Raw genomic sequence first — 16,887 nt, 5'->3', positions numbered from 1 at the left:
CTGCTTAATTGCCTCTAATTCACTTTGGGGGATATGTGGGAAACTCTAGGCACTGGCGCTGAAGTGACTTCGTCTTTCTCGTACAGGTACATCCTTACTCACAGATTGATCAAGTTCTGATTTCTTGTCTGAGTACATACATGACATCACATACAACCCTGAGATGCCTTTTCCTGTAGGCGCAGCAGAATCACCACTTACTGGTCTTTGGCTTGGCTTCGCGGACGAAGATTTATGGAGGGGGTAAAAAGTCCACGTCAGCTGCAGGCTCGTTTGTGGCTGACAAGTCCGATGCAGGACAGGCAGACACGATTGCAGCGGTTGCAAGGGAAAATTGGTTGGTTGGGGTTGGGTGTTGGGTTTTTCCTCCTTTGCCTTTTGTCAGTGAGGTGGGCTCTGCGGTCTTCTTCAAAGGAGGTTGCTGCCCGCCAAACTGTGAGGCGCCAAGATGCACGGTTTGAGGCGTTATCAGCCCACTGGCGGTGGTCAATGTGGCAGGCACCAAGAGATTTCTTTAGGCAGTCCTTGTACCTTTTCTTTGGTGCACCTCTGTCACGGTGGCCAGTGGAGAGCTCGCCATATAATACGATCTTGGGAAGGCGATGGTCCTCCATTCTGGAGACGTGACCCATCCAGCGCAGCTGGATCTTCATAAGCGTGTACTCGATGCTGTCGACCTTTGCCATCTCGAGTACTTCGACGTTAGGGGTGTAACATGCAGAAGTAAACTGCACTCAAGAAAAGATGCACAACAAAAGAGAGAAATGTAAAGAAGGAAAGAAGTAAACAAACTGCAATACAGAAAATCAATAAATCAAAAGAGTCCTTAAATAAGTCCCTGATGGAGTTTGTTGTTGAAGAGTCTGATGGTGGAGGGGGAGCAGCTGTTCCTGAACCTGGTGGTGCAAAGTCTTGTGGCACCTACACCTCATTCCTGATGGCAGCAGTGAGCATGTGCTGGGTGGTGCTGCAGCTCTCCGATGGAAGCGTTCCCCGTAGATGTTCTTGACAGTGGGGAGGATTTTGCCTGTGATGTCCTGGGCTGTGTCCACTACCTTTTGCAGGACTTTACACTCAGGGGTATTGGTGTCCCCATACCAGACCCTGATGCAGCCAGTCAGTACACTTTCCACCACACCTCTGTAGAAATTTGCCAGGGTTTCTGATGTTGTACCAAACCTCCACAAACTCCTGAGGAAGTAGAGGCACTGACGTGGTTTCTTCACGTGTGTTGGAACCAGGAAAAATCCTCCGAGATGGTGATTTCCAAGAACCTAAATGTGCTCACTCTCTCTCGATAGGTTCTTTATGGGAATAAAAGGTGCTTCGTGCCAAGACTTAGATCTATTTAAGTTGCTAATTTTTCAGGTAGATTTGTGTTGTGGTTCAGGGCTCACTGACGTCATTTTAACTGAGCTAGTTTCTCCTCTTCCTTCACCCCAATGATAAACACAAAGCAGAAGTGGTCCATCTATAAACCATGAGCTGTCAGCCTACACTAGGGGCCCATTTTCAAGTGGCCCATTAGAAGAGAAAAATCTGGCGGTGCTGCCACTGGGGATAGAGGGGAGTGAAGTCTCAGCGCTCTTTCACCACCCCCCCATCCCGGGCGGGATCCTACTCCCATTGGCTCTGTACAGAGTTTAAGCAGCAGTGGTTGAATAGTGTCAGGTTCAATTAAAATAAATTAGACATACAGCCTGGTAACAGAACCTTCCGGCCCACAAACCGGAGGAAACCGGAGCCTCTGGGGAAAACCCATGCAGAGAATGACCAAACTCCTTACAGACAGCGCGGGATTTTAACCCCAGTCACTTGCGCTGAAACACCAACTGCATCACCCGTTACTCCTTATTTTTCTGTTTGTGGCCCACAATTGAAAAAGATTTGTCCACCGCTGGCCGACAGGCTGACTGTTGAGTCCATGGGACATGGGTTTCAGCCAATGTACCAAGTGAGGATCTGAGAAATGTTCAACAGTCGGGCTGCAGACATAGAAAAAGAAACTGAGTTAATGTTTCGGTCTGGTGAGAAAATGACTTTTTTGGTTGCAGAGAGAGGACAATGGAGATGTCTGACTTGGGATCAAGAGGTAGCACAAATACTGTTGATGCTGACTGAGGAAGGGTAATAAATGCAGATTAATCATAGCTGATCTGTCCAGAGCAGCCAATCTCAACCAGTTTTTTTTGGCTGAGACCCCTTTAGGACTCTGCTCAAAGTTTGTGGACCCGTTCCCTGTGAAGCCATCAAATGTTGGTTTCTTCCACACATCTATCAACTGAACATAAAAAAAATTGTGATTTCAGCCTGTGGCCTCCTTCAAATGTGCTGTAGCAACTGGGACCCCCCCCCCCCCCCACCCCCCACCCCCCACCAAGTTGAGAATTGAGAATGGTTGGTTTAAATAATGCAGGGAAGAAATTGTCATTGAATCTGGAGATTTGTACTTTTGAAGCTTCTAGATCAGTGGTTCTCAACCTTTTTATTTCTACTCACATCCCACTTTAAGGAATCCCTATGCCATCTCTGTGATTAGACATAGAAGGGATTGGTTAAGGTGAGATGTGAGTGGGAAGGGAAGGTTGAGAATCACTGCTCTCGACCCACTTGTTTCTGAAATATTTTGTTTTAGAAAAATTGTCATTGGCCCATTTCCTTTGGAGTTATGAAACTGCACATCACGAGTCAATTAGGGATGATTAAAATGGGTTTTCAAACTTTTTCTTTCCACCCACATACCATAAATGGAGATTTTGCTATATAAACAAGGTATTTCACTATATCTCAGCACGTGAGTGTAATAAACATTCATCAGCAAAGCTATAGGCCTGCAGAATTCGTGTTGACCCATCAAGCACCGATGTCCATGTGAGATGATACCATCGTAGTTTAAGTGGCCAAAGTCCAGGGTTAATGGGTTAATGAGTTTGGATCTCACCAGAAGAGGGAGGGATATTAAAATTCAGTTAATTGATTATTTATCTAATGCATGTGAAGTATGAGTGAACTCATTTTGCTCACCAATATCCTTCAGGAAAAGAAATCTGCTGTGCTTGTCTTAGCCTGACCCCATGTCCAACAAAAGTCGCTAATAGGTGTTTTTATGCTGCAGCACCTGGGTGGCCATCCAGGGACTCAGGAGCGAATAATGCTTCCAGCACCTTTCAAGCTGGGGGGGAATCGACCCAGTAAATTGCCAACACGGCAATTTAAGGGGAATCCCGCGCCCGCAATGACACGGTAGGTGACGCATCATGCAAACTATTGGTGGTCAGTCTCCCCCGTGCCCCCCGACCAGGTGTCAGTTGCCCCCTCCCACCGTCAATTGTGCCCCCCCCCCCATGGCAGCCACCCCTCTCTCCCCCCCAATCACGGCAGACACTTCAGCCGGGGTTTCCCTGTGTTGCTATTTGTATCGAACCCAACCCTGATTTATGGAATCTCTCTTCAGAATTGGGCAGCTCGGTCAGCACAACACTATTACAGCGCTCATGGATTTGAATCTGACACTGTCTATAAGGAGTTTGTACGTTCTCTCCGTGTGTTCTGGTTTCCTCCCATGCTTCAAAATGTGTGGGGGGGTGGTTGAAGGTTGCATTGGAGGTTAATTGGGGGGCACGGGCTCGTGGGTCATGAGGCCTTGCTACCGTTCTGTATGTCTAAATTAAATTAATTTAACCCTCTGATTCAAGGTCTCATTCTGGTGAATTAACTCTTCCTCCAGGATCAGTCTCTCTTCCTCAAACCCTGTATTACATAGAGAATGAAGAAACCAAGCATGAGAGACAAGTATTGTTGCGCTGACCGTGCTGCCTATTTCTGAAGAGCAATTCTATAAACCAGAGTTGTGTTTGATACAAATAGGTGTATTTTGATTGGTTTACTTTGAAGGACACTAATGGGGTACAATTTCCGCTGGTCTGGAGACAAGAGGACTAAATATAGAAAAAGAGGCCTGGAGTTTCCTGAGTGACTCCTACCGTGATTGGCGGAAGAAGCCAGTGGACAGAACAGATATTTGAGAATTCTCTAACCCACACAGCAAAAGACACTCAGTCAGGCCTTAATTCAAAATCTTGTTACCCAAAGAAATTGAAGCAGGTCACAGATCACCCCTGATTTCACTGAATGTTGGAATCTGAATCCACATTTATTGTCATGAACATGTGACAAAATTCATGGTTTTGCGACAGCAAGGGTTGGTATAAATTACATTTTAAAATAAATTAAAAAGTGCAAATAGAGGAAAAACTCAGGCAGTGTTCATTGTTCATTCAGGGATCTGATGGCGGAGGGGAAGAAGCTATCCTTGTGCCGCTGAGTGCTCGCCTTTAGGCTCCTGAACCTTTTCCCTGATGGTAACAGAGTGAAGAGGGCATGGTCTGGGTGGTTGGGGTCTTCGAGAATAGAGGCTGCTTTCTTAAAAACACCACCCCATATAGATGTCCTTGATGGAGTGAAGTCTTGTGCCTGTGATGTCACAGGCTGAGTTAACAACCCTCTGGAGTTTTTCTTGTCTGGAGAGTTGGGGTGCCCATGCCAGGCAGTGATGCAACCAGCCAGAATGCTCTCCACAGTACACCTGTAGAAGTTTATGAAAGTCTTCGGTGACATCCCAAATCACCTCATAAAGTATAGCTGCTGGCAAGCCTTCTTCTTGATTGCATCAATGTGGAGAATCCAGGACAGATCATCGGAGATTTTGGCACTCAGGAAAATGAAGTTAGAACAGACTTGAGGGGCCCGGTTTCCTGTTCCTAAATCCCCGGTTAATCAGTGCTGGACTTGTTCCCAGGCCAGTGTATCCTTTTAAAGATTGAATTCCCAGAACACAGTGTTCTTAATGAATTCTAAACAGCACTCTGTAATAAAAAAAACCCCAGCCCCACAACTACTCAGCTCATTGTGTTTTTTTATATATATATATATATATATATATATAGAAAACATTTGTGATGAATCCCTACTGGTTCTGTGGCAGTGGGGTCGGGGGGTGGGGGAGGGGGTGTGGAGGAGGAAGGAGTGCAGCTGGGTGAGAGGAGGAAACTAAAGTTGCCCGTTGCTATTTACAGCACATTCCAGATCATCGCATCTGGTACTATACGATATCAAAGCTTGAATATTTTGACTTGATCTTTCCATGTGGTTTGGTGGGGGTTTTTATTGGTTCTTACCACTGTTGACCAAAATCTACTACAGTAAAACCCCTGCCACCAGGCACCTATGGGGATTGGTAGATGCTGGATAAGTGTATTTTCTGGTTGCTTGAAACTCACTTTTACAATGCCTAACTAATACACCTGCATTACGAATAAACAGTTTAAAATACAGTGCAAAATGTAAAGTAATTTGAAAAAATAAATCAGTATTGTGGTATTTAATTATGTAAAGTTTACATAATTTACAGGTAAATCCCATAACTTACAAAATTTAAATTTGAACCCTGGCCACTGGCATCATAACAGCGTTCCGCTAACTGAGACCCTGCCATAATTAACCCTCCCCCCACCGTCCCCCAAGCTTACAGATGAAGCCACATTTACTCAGCAGGGATAAGGAAACACTGAGACCATTTACTTTTACAGTTTTAAACTTTTATTTGCATTTTTGTTTATTCTAATTTGTTTTAATTTGTATTTATTTATTCTCTTTTTTTGCCAGTTAATACAGATTACTGTATCAAGAAAACATCAGCCTTTGGTCCCTATAAATTGGTCATCAGAACCACATTCAAATGTAGTACATTAAGTTCTTAAATTTTCGAGAAGCTGGTGAGACTCAGCAGGTCAGGCAGAGAATATTGAGCCATGAAACTGGATCCCTCCAGCTTCTCGTGGTTCACTCAAGACTCCACCATCTGCAATTTTAGTGATTCCCTTAAAATTTTGTAAAAGCACACAGAAATGCTGGAGGAACTTGGCCAGACTCGCAGTGTCTGTAGCTGGTAAAGGTCTATAACCAACGTTTCAGGCCTGAATTCTTTTGCAGGGTAGAAGGACTCAGGCCCGAAACGTCAGTAATATAGAGCTCGGGAGAGCATCCAGTGCCTTTAAGGTGGGTGAGGGAGGAGGAACAATAGTCTCCATTTATATAAAAAAAGATGCTGCAAGACAGCCTTTTAAACGATGATCCAAAGCTCCTCTTTGCTGAAGATGTTTTTGTTTCATCCAGTGTGTGCGGGCACAGAAAACAAGCTGAGTTCGCTCTCTGGCCAGGAGCAGCAGTACCAACAGTTGCAGAAGATGTATACTAACTGTGAGATCGTCATGGGGAACTTGGAGATCACCAACATTGATGCCAATCGAAACCTCACCTTCCTCAAGGTACGCACGAAGAGTATAAGGCGGCTCATTTGCCTTTCATCTCAGTTTTTGCAGTTGCAAAGCTTTTAATTTGAAATTTAGATATGCAGCACGGTAACCGGCCCACGAGCCCGTGCCACCCCATTGACGTACAACTTCTGTATGTTTTGAACGGTGGGAGGAAACCGGAGCCCCCAGAGAAAACTCACGCACACATGGGTAGGGGGGAGGGGGGGGGGAAAACGTTTGAACTCCTTACAGGGCGGGATTTGAACTCGGGTTGCTGGCGCTGTAACAGCACTGCGCTAACCACTATGCCAACTGTGCCACCCTTCTGCTGTCCCTGCCACACAACTTCCTTCTGACACATTTAATTTTAGTTTCTCCTTGTCAAACTGCAGAATGAATTCTGTCATGTTATGATCACTGCCTCCTAATGGTTCTTTTAGCTTAAGCTCCCTAATCTAATCAAATCTGGCTCATTGCATGGCACCAAATTCAGAATAGCCTTATCCCCAGTGGGCTCGATCACAAGCCAGCTTGTTGGTATTCCACAAATTGCTGCTCTTATGATTCGGGGCCAACCTGATTTTCTTAGTCTACCTGATCGTGTGAAAGGGCCTTTTCAAATCTTTGGACGGCACGGTTGGTGTAGCGGTTAGCACAATGCTGTAACAGTGCCAGCGACCCGGATTCAAATCCTGTGCTGTCTGTAAGGAGTTTGTACGTTCTCCCCCATGTCTGTGTGGGTTTACCCCTGCGGCTCCAGTTTCCTCCCACCGTTTGAAACGTGTCGCGGGCTGTAAGTTGATGGGGTGTAAATTGGGCGGCACAGTCTTATCGGGCCGAGAGGGCCTGTTACCGTGCTGTATGTCATGTCATAGCAGCTGCTGCGTCTCCGTGAGAAGAGCCCACTGTGTTGTTCTGTAGAGCAGATACTGCTGCATCTCTTTCCACACCTTTGACGTATTTAAGGCAGTGATTGATGGGCTCTTGATTAGCCATGGCATCAAATGTTATGGGCAATGGGGCTGAATGGGAAAATGGATCAGCTCATGATTAAATGGCGGGGTAGACTCGATGGGCTGAATAGCCTGCTTCTGCTACTAAGTCTTGTGGACCTGAAATGTTGACTAACCACAGACATTGTTTCACCTTCAGAGTTCCTCCAGGAGTTCATTGTTTGCTCAAGATTCCAGCGTCTGACGTTTGTGTTTCTCTAGCATCTGTATTTTCCAGTTTAGGAAAGCAAGAGGGTCAACTTCTTGAAACATACAAAATTGTTGACAGGGATGATACAGAATTGCAAAGAGGTATTCAGGCAGACACCAGAGCAGGCGGGGAAAAGAGTAGCATGGGCAAGGGGCAGGTAGATAGGACTAGTTAAATTGGCATTATGATTGACACAGACATGCTGAGTTGGGCCTATTTCTGTGTAATATTGGCCTATGTAGTTGCTGTGACTGGGAGGGGTCCAGAACCAGAGATAGCTTTCAAAGTGATCTTCACACAGATGGTGGTGAAGTTTTGGAATTCTTTACCCAACTTGGCTGTGGAGGCTATAAATCATTTTTGAATGGAGTAGAATCCAGGAATATTGAGTTAGTTCAAGAAAGCAGTGCTGAATAAAAAGGTCGACTATCATGTTATTGAAAGGAAGGGCAGAAAGAAAAGGCTCACTTGCCTGTTTCTGTTTATATTCCCTCTGTTCTTTGCAGGGGCTCCATCTTAAATTAATATATTAAGTTTTGACATACAGAGTGGTAACAGGCCCTTCCAGCCTGCGAGCAGTGTCCCGTATATGCAGTAAAACCTCCAGTATGCGGTGTCCTGGATAAGTGTATTTTCCAGTTGTGTTGCGTGATTGACGAACTAACGGTGATTGCAAACTTCAATTTTTTTTTTAAACCTATTTATTTTCCGCAATTTTATTTGTGCCGGTTGCTTGAGGTTGCCAGTTGCATGAAATCCAAATGAACCTACAGCACCGTTACGTTTTTTATGGTGGGAAGAAGCCAGAGCACCTGGAGGAAATCCACGTAGACACGGGGAGAATGTACAATCTCCTTACAGACAACGCCAGATTCCAACCCGGGTTGCTGGCACTGTAACAGCGGTGCGCTAATCCTACCACCCTTGCACAAGTGGGTCTTGCAGCAGATATATCCTGGACCTGGAGACCAGCAGGATTTTGGTAGTCTCAAGAGCCTCGTTCACTGCTGGTGGTCTTGTCGTAGCGGCTGCTGAGTCTCCGTGAGAAGAGCCCACTGTGTTGTTCTGTAGAGCAGATACTGATGCATCTCTTTCCACATCTTTGACATGAAGCAGGGTCTCCAAAGGGTGCGATGGGTGAGGGACATGTTCCTGCTGTAGCCTCATGGTGCTGATGAAGCTCCAAGCATGTTGGAAGGGCAGCACGAAGAGTCCAAGCCATATCCTGTTACCTCTCCAATAGTGCCAGTGACACTATATTTGTCAAAATATGTGCCTTATGGGGGACTTCATTTCAGCATCCCAGAATAGCAATAGGATTTCAGATTTATTATTATCACATACAGCCCTGAGATTCCCTTTCCTGTGGGCAAGACAAAATTACCACTAATTGGTGGTGCAAAAAAAATGTACGCAGCATATACATGTAAATAAAAGAACTACAAACAGAAAACTAATGTAAACAAACTGACTGTGCAATACAGAGAGAACAAAAGAAAATCAATAAAATGCACAAGTGAGAGTCTTTAAACGAGTCCCTGATTGAGTTTGTTGTTGAGGAGTCTGATGGTGGAGGGGGAGCAGCTGTTCCTGAACCTGGTGGTGCGAGTCTTGTGGCACTGACACCTCATTCCTGATGGCAGCAGCGAGAACAGAGCATGTGCTGGGAGGGGTGGGTCCTTGAGGATCGCTGCTGCTCTCCGACAGCAGCGTCCCCTGGAGATGTTCTCAATGGTGGGGAGGGTTTTGCCTGTGTCCACTACCTTTTGCAGGACTTTACACTCAGGAGTATTGGTGTTCCCATACTTGACCATAATGCAGCTAGTCAGCTAATCCCAGTTAACCCCATCTTTACACATCTTTTAATGCAAAGTATATTTTATTCATGCAATACAGATCATTCAAGTTAATATTTTTATCACAAGTCATGTTATTCCCATCACTTCACACCAGCACATCATCAGTTATTCATTTAAAATCGATAGTTCATGGGGTTTTAACACTGATTTCATCGAATGATTGGGCAATGGTGGGAGGGCTCCACACTTCCGCATGGAGCCATTGCCAATGCAGCCCCCAGCTTCCTCGTAGCCGCACTGGTTTGAAGCACTTGACTGTGGTTTTTGTTCTAGACCTGCCATTCTCAACCTTTTTTCAGCTGTGGCCCACCCAAAGGGCTCTGTTCGAGGTTTATGGGCCCCCCCTTCCCTGTGAATCAGTCAAGTTTTGGTTTCTTCCTCTCCTCCCGACGACATTTAAAAAAGAGAAAATATTTGTTACGTGAGGATGGGTGGGGGGGTGGGTGGGGTGGTGATAGTAGGGTCCTTATTGAGAATGGCTGCTCTCGAACACTGATGAGTTTTGGGCCGATCTGAAGATGTCTTTCATTGTGTTGAAAGGTTGCCAGCTGTAGTAGATGTTTGTCTGTGTGTCCCTGGGGAAAGTCTGGTGTCATGCAGGTATTCAGCATGAATACCCCTTATTTCATCCCTCACCTTCCTGCCAATTTCACACTCTTCAAGGGATCTACATGGCCTCATTTCCATTGCAAAGGGCATTGACAGGGAAGACCTTCTCATCACCAACCAAAGCAAGCTTTGATGATGAGGCAGATTATCAGATGGCTTTCATGGTGTCTGCAGACGCTATGATTGTAGTAAAAACACACCAAAATGCTGGAGGAGGTAAAACAGGATTCTGCTGACCACGTGGTTAAGTGAAAAAACACACAAACGCTGGAGAAACTCTGCAGGTCAAACAGTGCCTTTTATGTAGCAAAGTAAAGATACATCATCAATGTTTCAGGCTGGAGCCCATCATCAAGGTGTGGGGGGAGCATCAGAGATGTCCGAACAAAAGGGGGGAGGGGGGAAATGCTGGAGGAACTCAGCCAGTCTCAGTGTTCCATAAAAAGCAAAGATATATCGCTGATGATTCGGGCCTGAGCCCTTCCTTGAAGAATGAGCCTGAAGCAGGAAATCTCCGAATTCAGACCGTGCCGGCTGGGGGAGGGATCTAGACCAATAAAAGGGGTCAATTGGATATGATAAGGGAAGGGGTGAGAATTTATCATGTCTGTGCGAAAGGAGACAGGGAAGGGGGAGACAGAGCTGGGGGAAGGTGACAGGGGAAGAAGTGAAATAGGGCGAGGGGTTTGAACGGAAACTGGAGAAGTCGATATTAATACCATCTGGTTGGAGGGGGCACAGTGAGAAGATGAGGCGTTGTTCCTCCAGCTTGTGGGTGGTCTCACTCTGGCCGTGCACAAGATCATGGGTCAGTGAGGGAATCCTCCTGGGACCATCATGTTGTTCTCCTGCAAGGAACTTGTGTCATTTCAGGCAGATCATAGCCGGACTGATTTGTGATCGACTCTGCCCACCTCCAGCTGATGTTCATTGAACGCTGCCTTGATGCCCTTTCAGCTTTTAATAGCTGGAGGTTGCTTTTAATTAGCTGCAGTGAAGCCCCCGCAGCCAATACAACAAGCTGGTTTGCCACGAAGTTCCACATCGCCACCCTCCCAGCATTGTCTGGGGTGTAACTGGAGCAGTGGTCTGCTCCTTAGCAGATGTCTGCGTTGACTCCTCTCCAAGCTCCAATGGATATTTTTCTTTCTCTGAGCTGCCAACTATAAATAGGCCCTTTCTGAGGATTTTGTGGTTCTTTCACCAGAAACGAAACCATTTTGGCAAATAAACACTCCAGGCACAAACGCTCTTTATTAATTTGAGGTGAGCAAGAGCAGTGTTTCCCATCATGGGATGGCTACTTTTAGTTAGTCATGTGACCCATTCCGTGGTTTATAGTATTTTGGGCAGTGCTCTTTAAAATAATTTGTTTGCCCCCCCCCCACCTTGTCCTGAAAGCAGCTATTTGGGTTCCATATGGATGGGGCCCCTCATTGTCCCCAGCCACTGTTGGCAGGTTCTGAGGGAGAATGGACCAGAGGTAGAGGAGCTCCCTCCTTAAACCCTCTCTTCCTTTTAACATGTTCTGTAAATGCTTATTTTCCATCTCTGGTCACCCTCCAATCGGATGGCGTTAACATTGGCTTCTCTGGTTTCTGCTAGCCACCCCCCCACCCCCACCCTTCTCCTTTTCCTCTGTCTCCTTTCCTCCAGCTTTTCATTTGTCGAGCCCCATCCCCCAATCAGGAGCAGCATGGTTAGCACGATGCTATCACAGCACCAGTGATCGGGACCAGGGTTCGAATCCCACACTGTTTGTAAGGAGTTTGTATGTTCTCCCATGTCTGCGTGGTTTCTCTCTGGGGGTCCAGTTTCCTCCCACCCTTTGAAATGTATGGAAATCGTAGGTTAATTGGGCAGCACAGACTCGTGGTACACCAAGTCCTTTTGTCGAAAGGGTACATTTTACGAGTTGAAGTTTGAAATGAATTTTTCTAAATTGCTCTTGCTGTTAACATACTGTGGGGAGGGGGGGGGGGAAGTTTAACTTTCTTATCTGAAATGCAGGTATGTCATCACATTCATCATCATAAGGAGTGTTGAGTAATATGCAAACTGTATCGTAAAGCACCGCCTGTCTGGGCATGTCTGATGAAGCCTGGAGATGGGGAAGTTTAAAAGCAGTGGAGACAGGCTGTATGGGTTTCTGAAGCAAACTTCGATGGAAAATGCCCCTCACCTTCCAAACACTGAAGGCCAAATTAATTACTCTACTTCTAAACAAAGGCCAAATTAATTATTCCCCCTCCTCCACCCCTGAACTTTTCAAATGATCTCTTAGAACAAATAATTCGAGGGGAGCTCACATTATTTTTAGAAGCTGGATACGTCTTTTACCACACTCTCTCATATCACAAGAAAGAGACCCTTCCTCCCTACCCATTCGTGCTGACCACGTTGGCATTCTGGGCTAGTCCCAATTTCCTGTATTTCATACATTTCCTTTTAACACTTCCCACCCATATAACTTGGGCCATTTTCTTACTCAAGCCCACTATCCAGATAGAAAAAAGTGTGAAATGCAGGGAATACAGAGAAGAAGTACCTTCCCACATGGTACAAAATAAAAAAAGGTCCTCGACTTCAATCTTGTCAGTAACAGACGAATCGCACCCACGGATGATTTAGCCAGCACCTCCGCAAATGCAGGACGATCGATGACCATGAATTTCCAAACCAGGGACCACATCACATCAAGCTCCGTTAAAATGAGATGCAGCTGGTGCATCACCTCTCTGTTTGGCGACGCAGGAAGGCATTAAATGGGCTGGGTGTCTAAATGTCATGCGAAAGAAGACTCTTTCTCTGAAATTTGCCTCTCCGTCTGCGTACACCAATTTTACTTGTGGGGGGGAATGTATCACCGTTCCTTCAACGTCACTGGTTCTAAATCTTGGAATTCCCTTCCCAATAGCAACATGGTTGGGGAGGGAGAGAGGGAGGAGGTTCTTGAGTAACAAACACAATGGCGTGAGGCACCGATACAAGCTGTTCCAAGCAGTAGCTCCATTCTGGAAACAGATGCAAAAGAATTTGTTTCTGGCCATGAACTAACCCAATCTGTCCCTTGCAGTGATTGTGCCTGGATGACCTATCACAGTGTGATCTGCACATTTGTTGGCACAACTTGAAGTTTGCACTGGTTTTTGTTTGCTACCAAGGCAGCTAATTAAAAGGCCAGATTGGTTTGTTGTCGGGTATTCCGATTGCATTCCTATTGCAACACAGGTTGGACCGGTTGACGGTTGGAGGCGTAGTGAGTTTACTACTTGTTCTCCAGCCTCCGGGAGCTGGCTTCCATGGAATATCATGCTGGCATTTCCAAAGGCGGCTGTGTCTGTTAACTTGGCTGCTGCTGGGACTTCGAACCTTGCAAGGAACTGGTTTGAATAAAGAATAATTCCACCTCCCTCCGTGGCATTCTCGTACTTTCTCATGTGTGCAAAGTGGAGGAGAAAAATGGGACAATTTTGCAACACCTCCACTGTAGTAAAATGTCCTAAGGTGCTTTGTAGGAGTGATTATTCTTGCTTGTTGCTGCCAAGCAGGTACTTTTTAAAAAAAAAAGACTACAATAGTTACATAAATTGACAATGAATACAAAAGTCACATTGGAAAACAATTTTTTCAAAAGGTTCACTTCTTGTAAAGAAATTGGAGATTATGATAGACAACTTCAAGCTGAACACAAAGATAATTTCAGATTTGCTGTATCACGTAGGAAGTTGGAGAAGCATGAAATGAACTTTTATTGAATTTACCACGTTTAATAACATCATGATGCTGACTCATTGTGTTAGTTCAACTGAACTGAAAATGTTTTGCTACTGATTTTCATTTGTACTCAGCATCTGATGCCTCTCGTGTCAGTGGTCAACAATAGTCAGCCGGCGTTGATGAGCTCCTTTCACACTTACATCCCACTCAATCGGCTGTTCAGTGTCCTAGGATTGAAATGAGGGTTTGGCTTTTCACACTTGACCATTCCTAACTTGAACACTGAACAAGTTCACACTTGCAAGGAGCCATCCCCAGGGTTAGGACTGTACTACCTTCTATAGGTGATGTCATGATACATTGAGTGATGGTGGACTTATCCTAATCCTGATCGATGTATTATGATCTTGAATTTGAATAAAATTAATCATGCCTAATTATAACATAATTAAGCTTTATTTACAGCACAGTATGAGCCCTTCAGCCCCTGTTGTTGTTGTGCCGACCTATTTAAACCGTTATAAGGGACCATGGGAAAGAGTGAGCAATAAATACCAATAGCGCACAATTTTTAAATAGTGTGGGAAAGTTGGTAGTGCTATAGTGTTACAATTTATAAATACTGTGGAAAAAAAGTGATGTGGACCTGCTCTCCCAGAATGCCGTGCGGCAGAGAAAGGGCTGTATGCATGGCTGCATGCACGGAGCATTCATGGAGGGGTTTCTCTGCCACACGGCATTCTGGGAGGTCAGATCTGCCATGGCCTTTTCCCACAGTCTTTATAAATTGTGCGCTGTAGCATTACCAATTTTCCCACACTGTTTAAAAATTGTCCGCTATTGCTATTTCTTTCCCCTTCTCTCTCTCGCTATAACTTTCCCACGGCAAAGTTTACACCTTCATTTTAATATTTTCTTCCTTCACGTTCCTGCTCTCACAAATACTTAGGTAATTTTTATCCCACAATGCACTGCCATTTCACACTTGCATGACTGTAACACCGGCGTCTGCAGGCACTGGGGATTGTACTCGGGGTCAAGGCCATCAATCCCCGGCAGGAGATGATGTCATCTGATGCTGGCGTTGAGCTGATTTTGCTTTCACACTAGACACTTTAAAGGCTAATTGGCTGTTAATTCCTGGGACCACTTGAAAGTGTGAAAGGGGCTATGGATACCAGTTGCCCTAATATCACTTTTCCACAGTCGCCATGTCTCGGTGAAATCTTTCACTGTGTCTGTCACTGACGGCACCAAAGTCAGCCAGGAAGGAGTAAAGTACGAATGCAGAAAGTGAATTTTCAATTACATTTTGCACGAAGTAGACTTAAAATATGACAGGAAATCACAAAAATAAGTTATAGCTAAGAAACGTAATGGGATGGGAACATTTTAAGGCTATTTTTGTGATCAGCAGCCCAAAATCCATAAAGCACACCCAAAAATGTTCAGGAAGCAAAATCTTCCTTGTCCAGTGTTATCAACAAGTCACAGTCACCAAAAGAGGTGGGTTTTAAAAAAAGTATCTGGGAGGGAGACACAGAGGTTGAGGGAGGGTGTTTCAGAGCTGAGGGTCCAGGCATCTGAAGGCCTTATTGAAGGGGCTATTAAATGTGCGATGAGCAAGAGGACAGAATTGGAGAAGAACTGAGGTATGTGGAGCTGGAGATGATGTAGTTTTGGTAATGATGCTAAATTGGATTTTGCAGTCCATCTCTGCTAATTTAACCTTGGATTTTCTGCCCCACAGTCAATCCGGGAGGTTACAGGTTACCTACTTGTTGCACTGAATCAGTTTGAGTACCTTCCTCTGGAGAACCTGCGAATTATCCGGGGTACAACGCTCTACGATGACAAATATGCACTGTCGGTGATCCTCAACTACCGGAAAGATGGAGTTCAAGGGCTGAAGCAGCTTGGCTTTAAACAGCTGACAGGTAGGGTCTTTGGATGGATGGATGAGTGGAGATGAAGAGAAATCCCCTATTTTCCCCCCCATCCCCAGAAATGCTCTGGAACCATGGGAAAGCCATGGCAAAGAACTTGTGGTGCCTTTGGTGCACTTTGCGAGCACTATCTTTTTGGGTTCCTTTGCTCTGCTTTCTCTTGGTCTGAAGGCTATACCTTTTTGAGAGTGCAAAGGACAATGAGGTGCATGGACAATGAGCGGTGGCAAGTTGTTTAACTGCAATAGCCACAAGCCTGACCTTTGTCCTGTGTCACACTGAACCCATTGGACCGGCCGCCAGTGTTCGGGCACCGAGGCCACTTGAATGGGATACACACAAGTGCTGGAAAATCTCAGTAGGTCACTCAGTATCTGTAGGAAGTAAAGGGGTGCCAATGTCTACTGGGAATAACTCTTCCAGACTTCTGTTAATTTTGCATGCAAGAAGGATATCTCTTAATTATGACTTGTACATGTGAATTAACATCAACCCACTTCCCTGTCTTTAGAAAGGAGATGTGCAAAATGTAAAACATAAGCTTCTCACAATGAGTTCAAAGCAATGTTTCTCAAATTTGTATGCAAGAAAATCCCTTAAATATTGTACCTTCTGACAGTTCTTTGAATGAAATTCACCAGAATTAGTGAGGTGACCTTATCTACCCATCACTAAATACTGCTCATTCCCGCTGGCGTGACTCGAATAAATTCTGTGTGTGTTGTACTGTGTGGTTTGGTTGTACCTTTTATACCTTGCCAGGAGGGCGGCTATCACGGGGACCAACACTTCAGGCCTGAGCGCTGAGGGCATGAACCCGAAACGTTAGTTACCCTTCACTTCTAAGGAGTTGTGTGACTTGCTGAGTTTCTATAGCACGTTTGTGTATTACTGCGTTTGGCGACTTTGAGTTGGCCAGGTTTGGGTTTGTGCATGGTAATAGAGGTTTCAGTGAAGAAACTCTTCCCCCACCCCCCCACCCCTCTCCCTAACCCCAGGAAAATCAATGTTTTGCATCAAGTCTGTGTCCCTGTCCTTTCCTCCTGCTGCTAAAGCCAAGGGCTTGGATGACAATCTAATTATAAGATTTATTTGTTGCGACTTTTGCAATGAGTCAGTGAGAGAATTGCAGTTTCTGTCAAACCAGAATTTCAGCAGATTGGGAGCCAAATTTCACCTTAAACAAGGTAACAGGCTCCAGGAAGCAATCACAGCAAAATCTGCTGAATGCACAGC

General features: G+C 45.3%; 1 protein-coding gene across 6 annotated transcripts in view; it reads left to right on the top strand.

The window, feature by feature from the left end:
* LOC138746852 (receptor tyrosine-protein kinase erbB-4-like) overlaps positions 1-16,887 on the top strand; it is a 198,603-nt gene that overhangs the window by 77,802 nt on the left and 103,914 nt on the right. For 5 of the 6 annotated variants that reach the window (XM_069905407.1, XM_069905408.1, XM_069905410.1 and 2 more), the window contains exons 2-3: positions 6,175-6,326; positions 15,456-15,642. In XM_069905407.1, coding sequence (XP_069761508.1) covers positions 6,175-6,326; positions 15,456-15,642 — 339 coding nt within the window. Of the gene's footprint in view, positions 1-3,162; positions 3,244-6,174; positions 6,327-15,455; positions 15,643-16,887 lie in introns of those variants that run through there. The other variant, XM_069905409.1, reaches the window with a different exon arrangement.

Source organism: Narcine bancroftii, chromosome 12 (assembly GCF_036971445.1).
Source record: "Narcine bancroftii isolate sNarBan1 chromosome 12, sNarBan1.hap1, whole genome shotgun sequence".
In the NCBI taxonomy this organism is placed as follows: domain Eukaryota; kingdom Metazoa; phylum Chordata; class Chondrichthyes; order Torpediniformes; family Narcinidae; genus Narcine; species Narcine bancroftii.
This window is presented reverse-complemented; position numbering and strand designations above follow the sequence as displayed.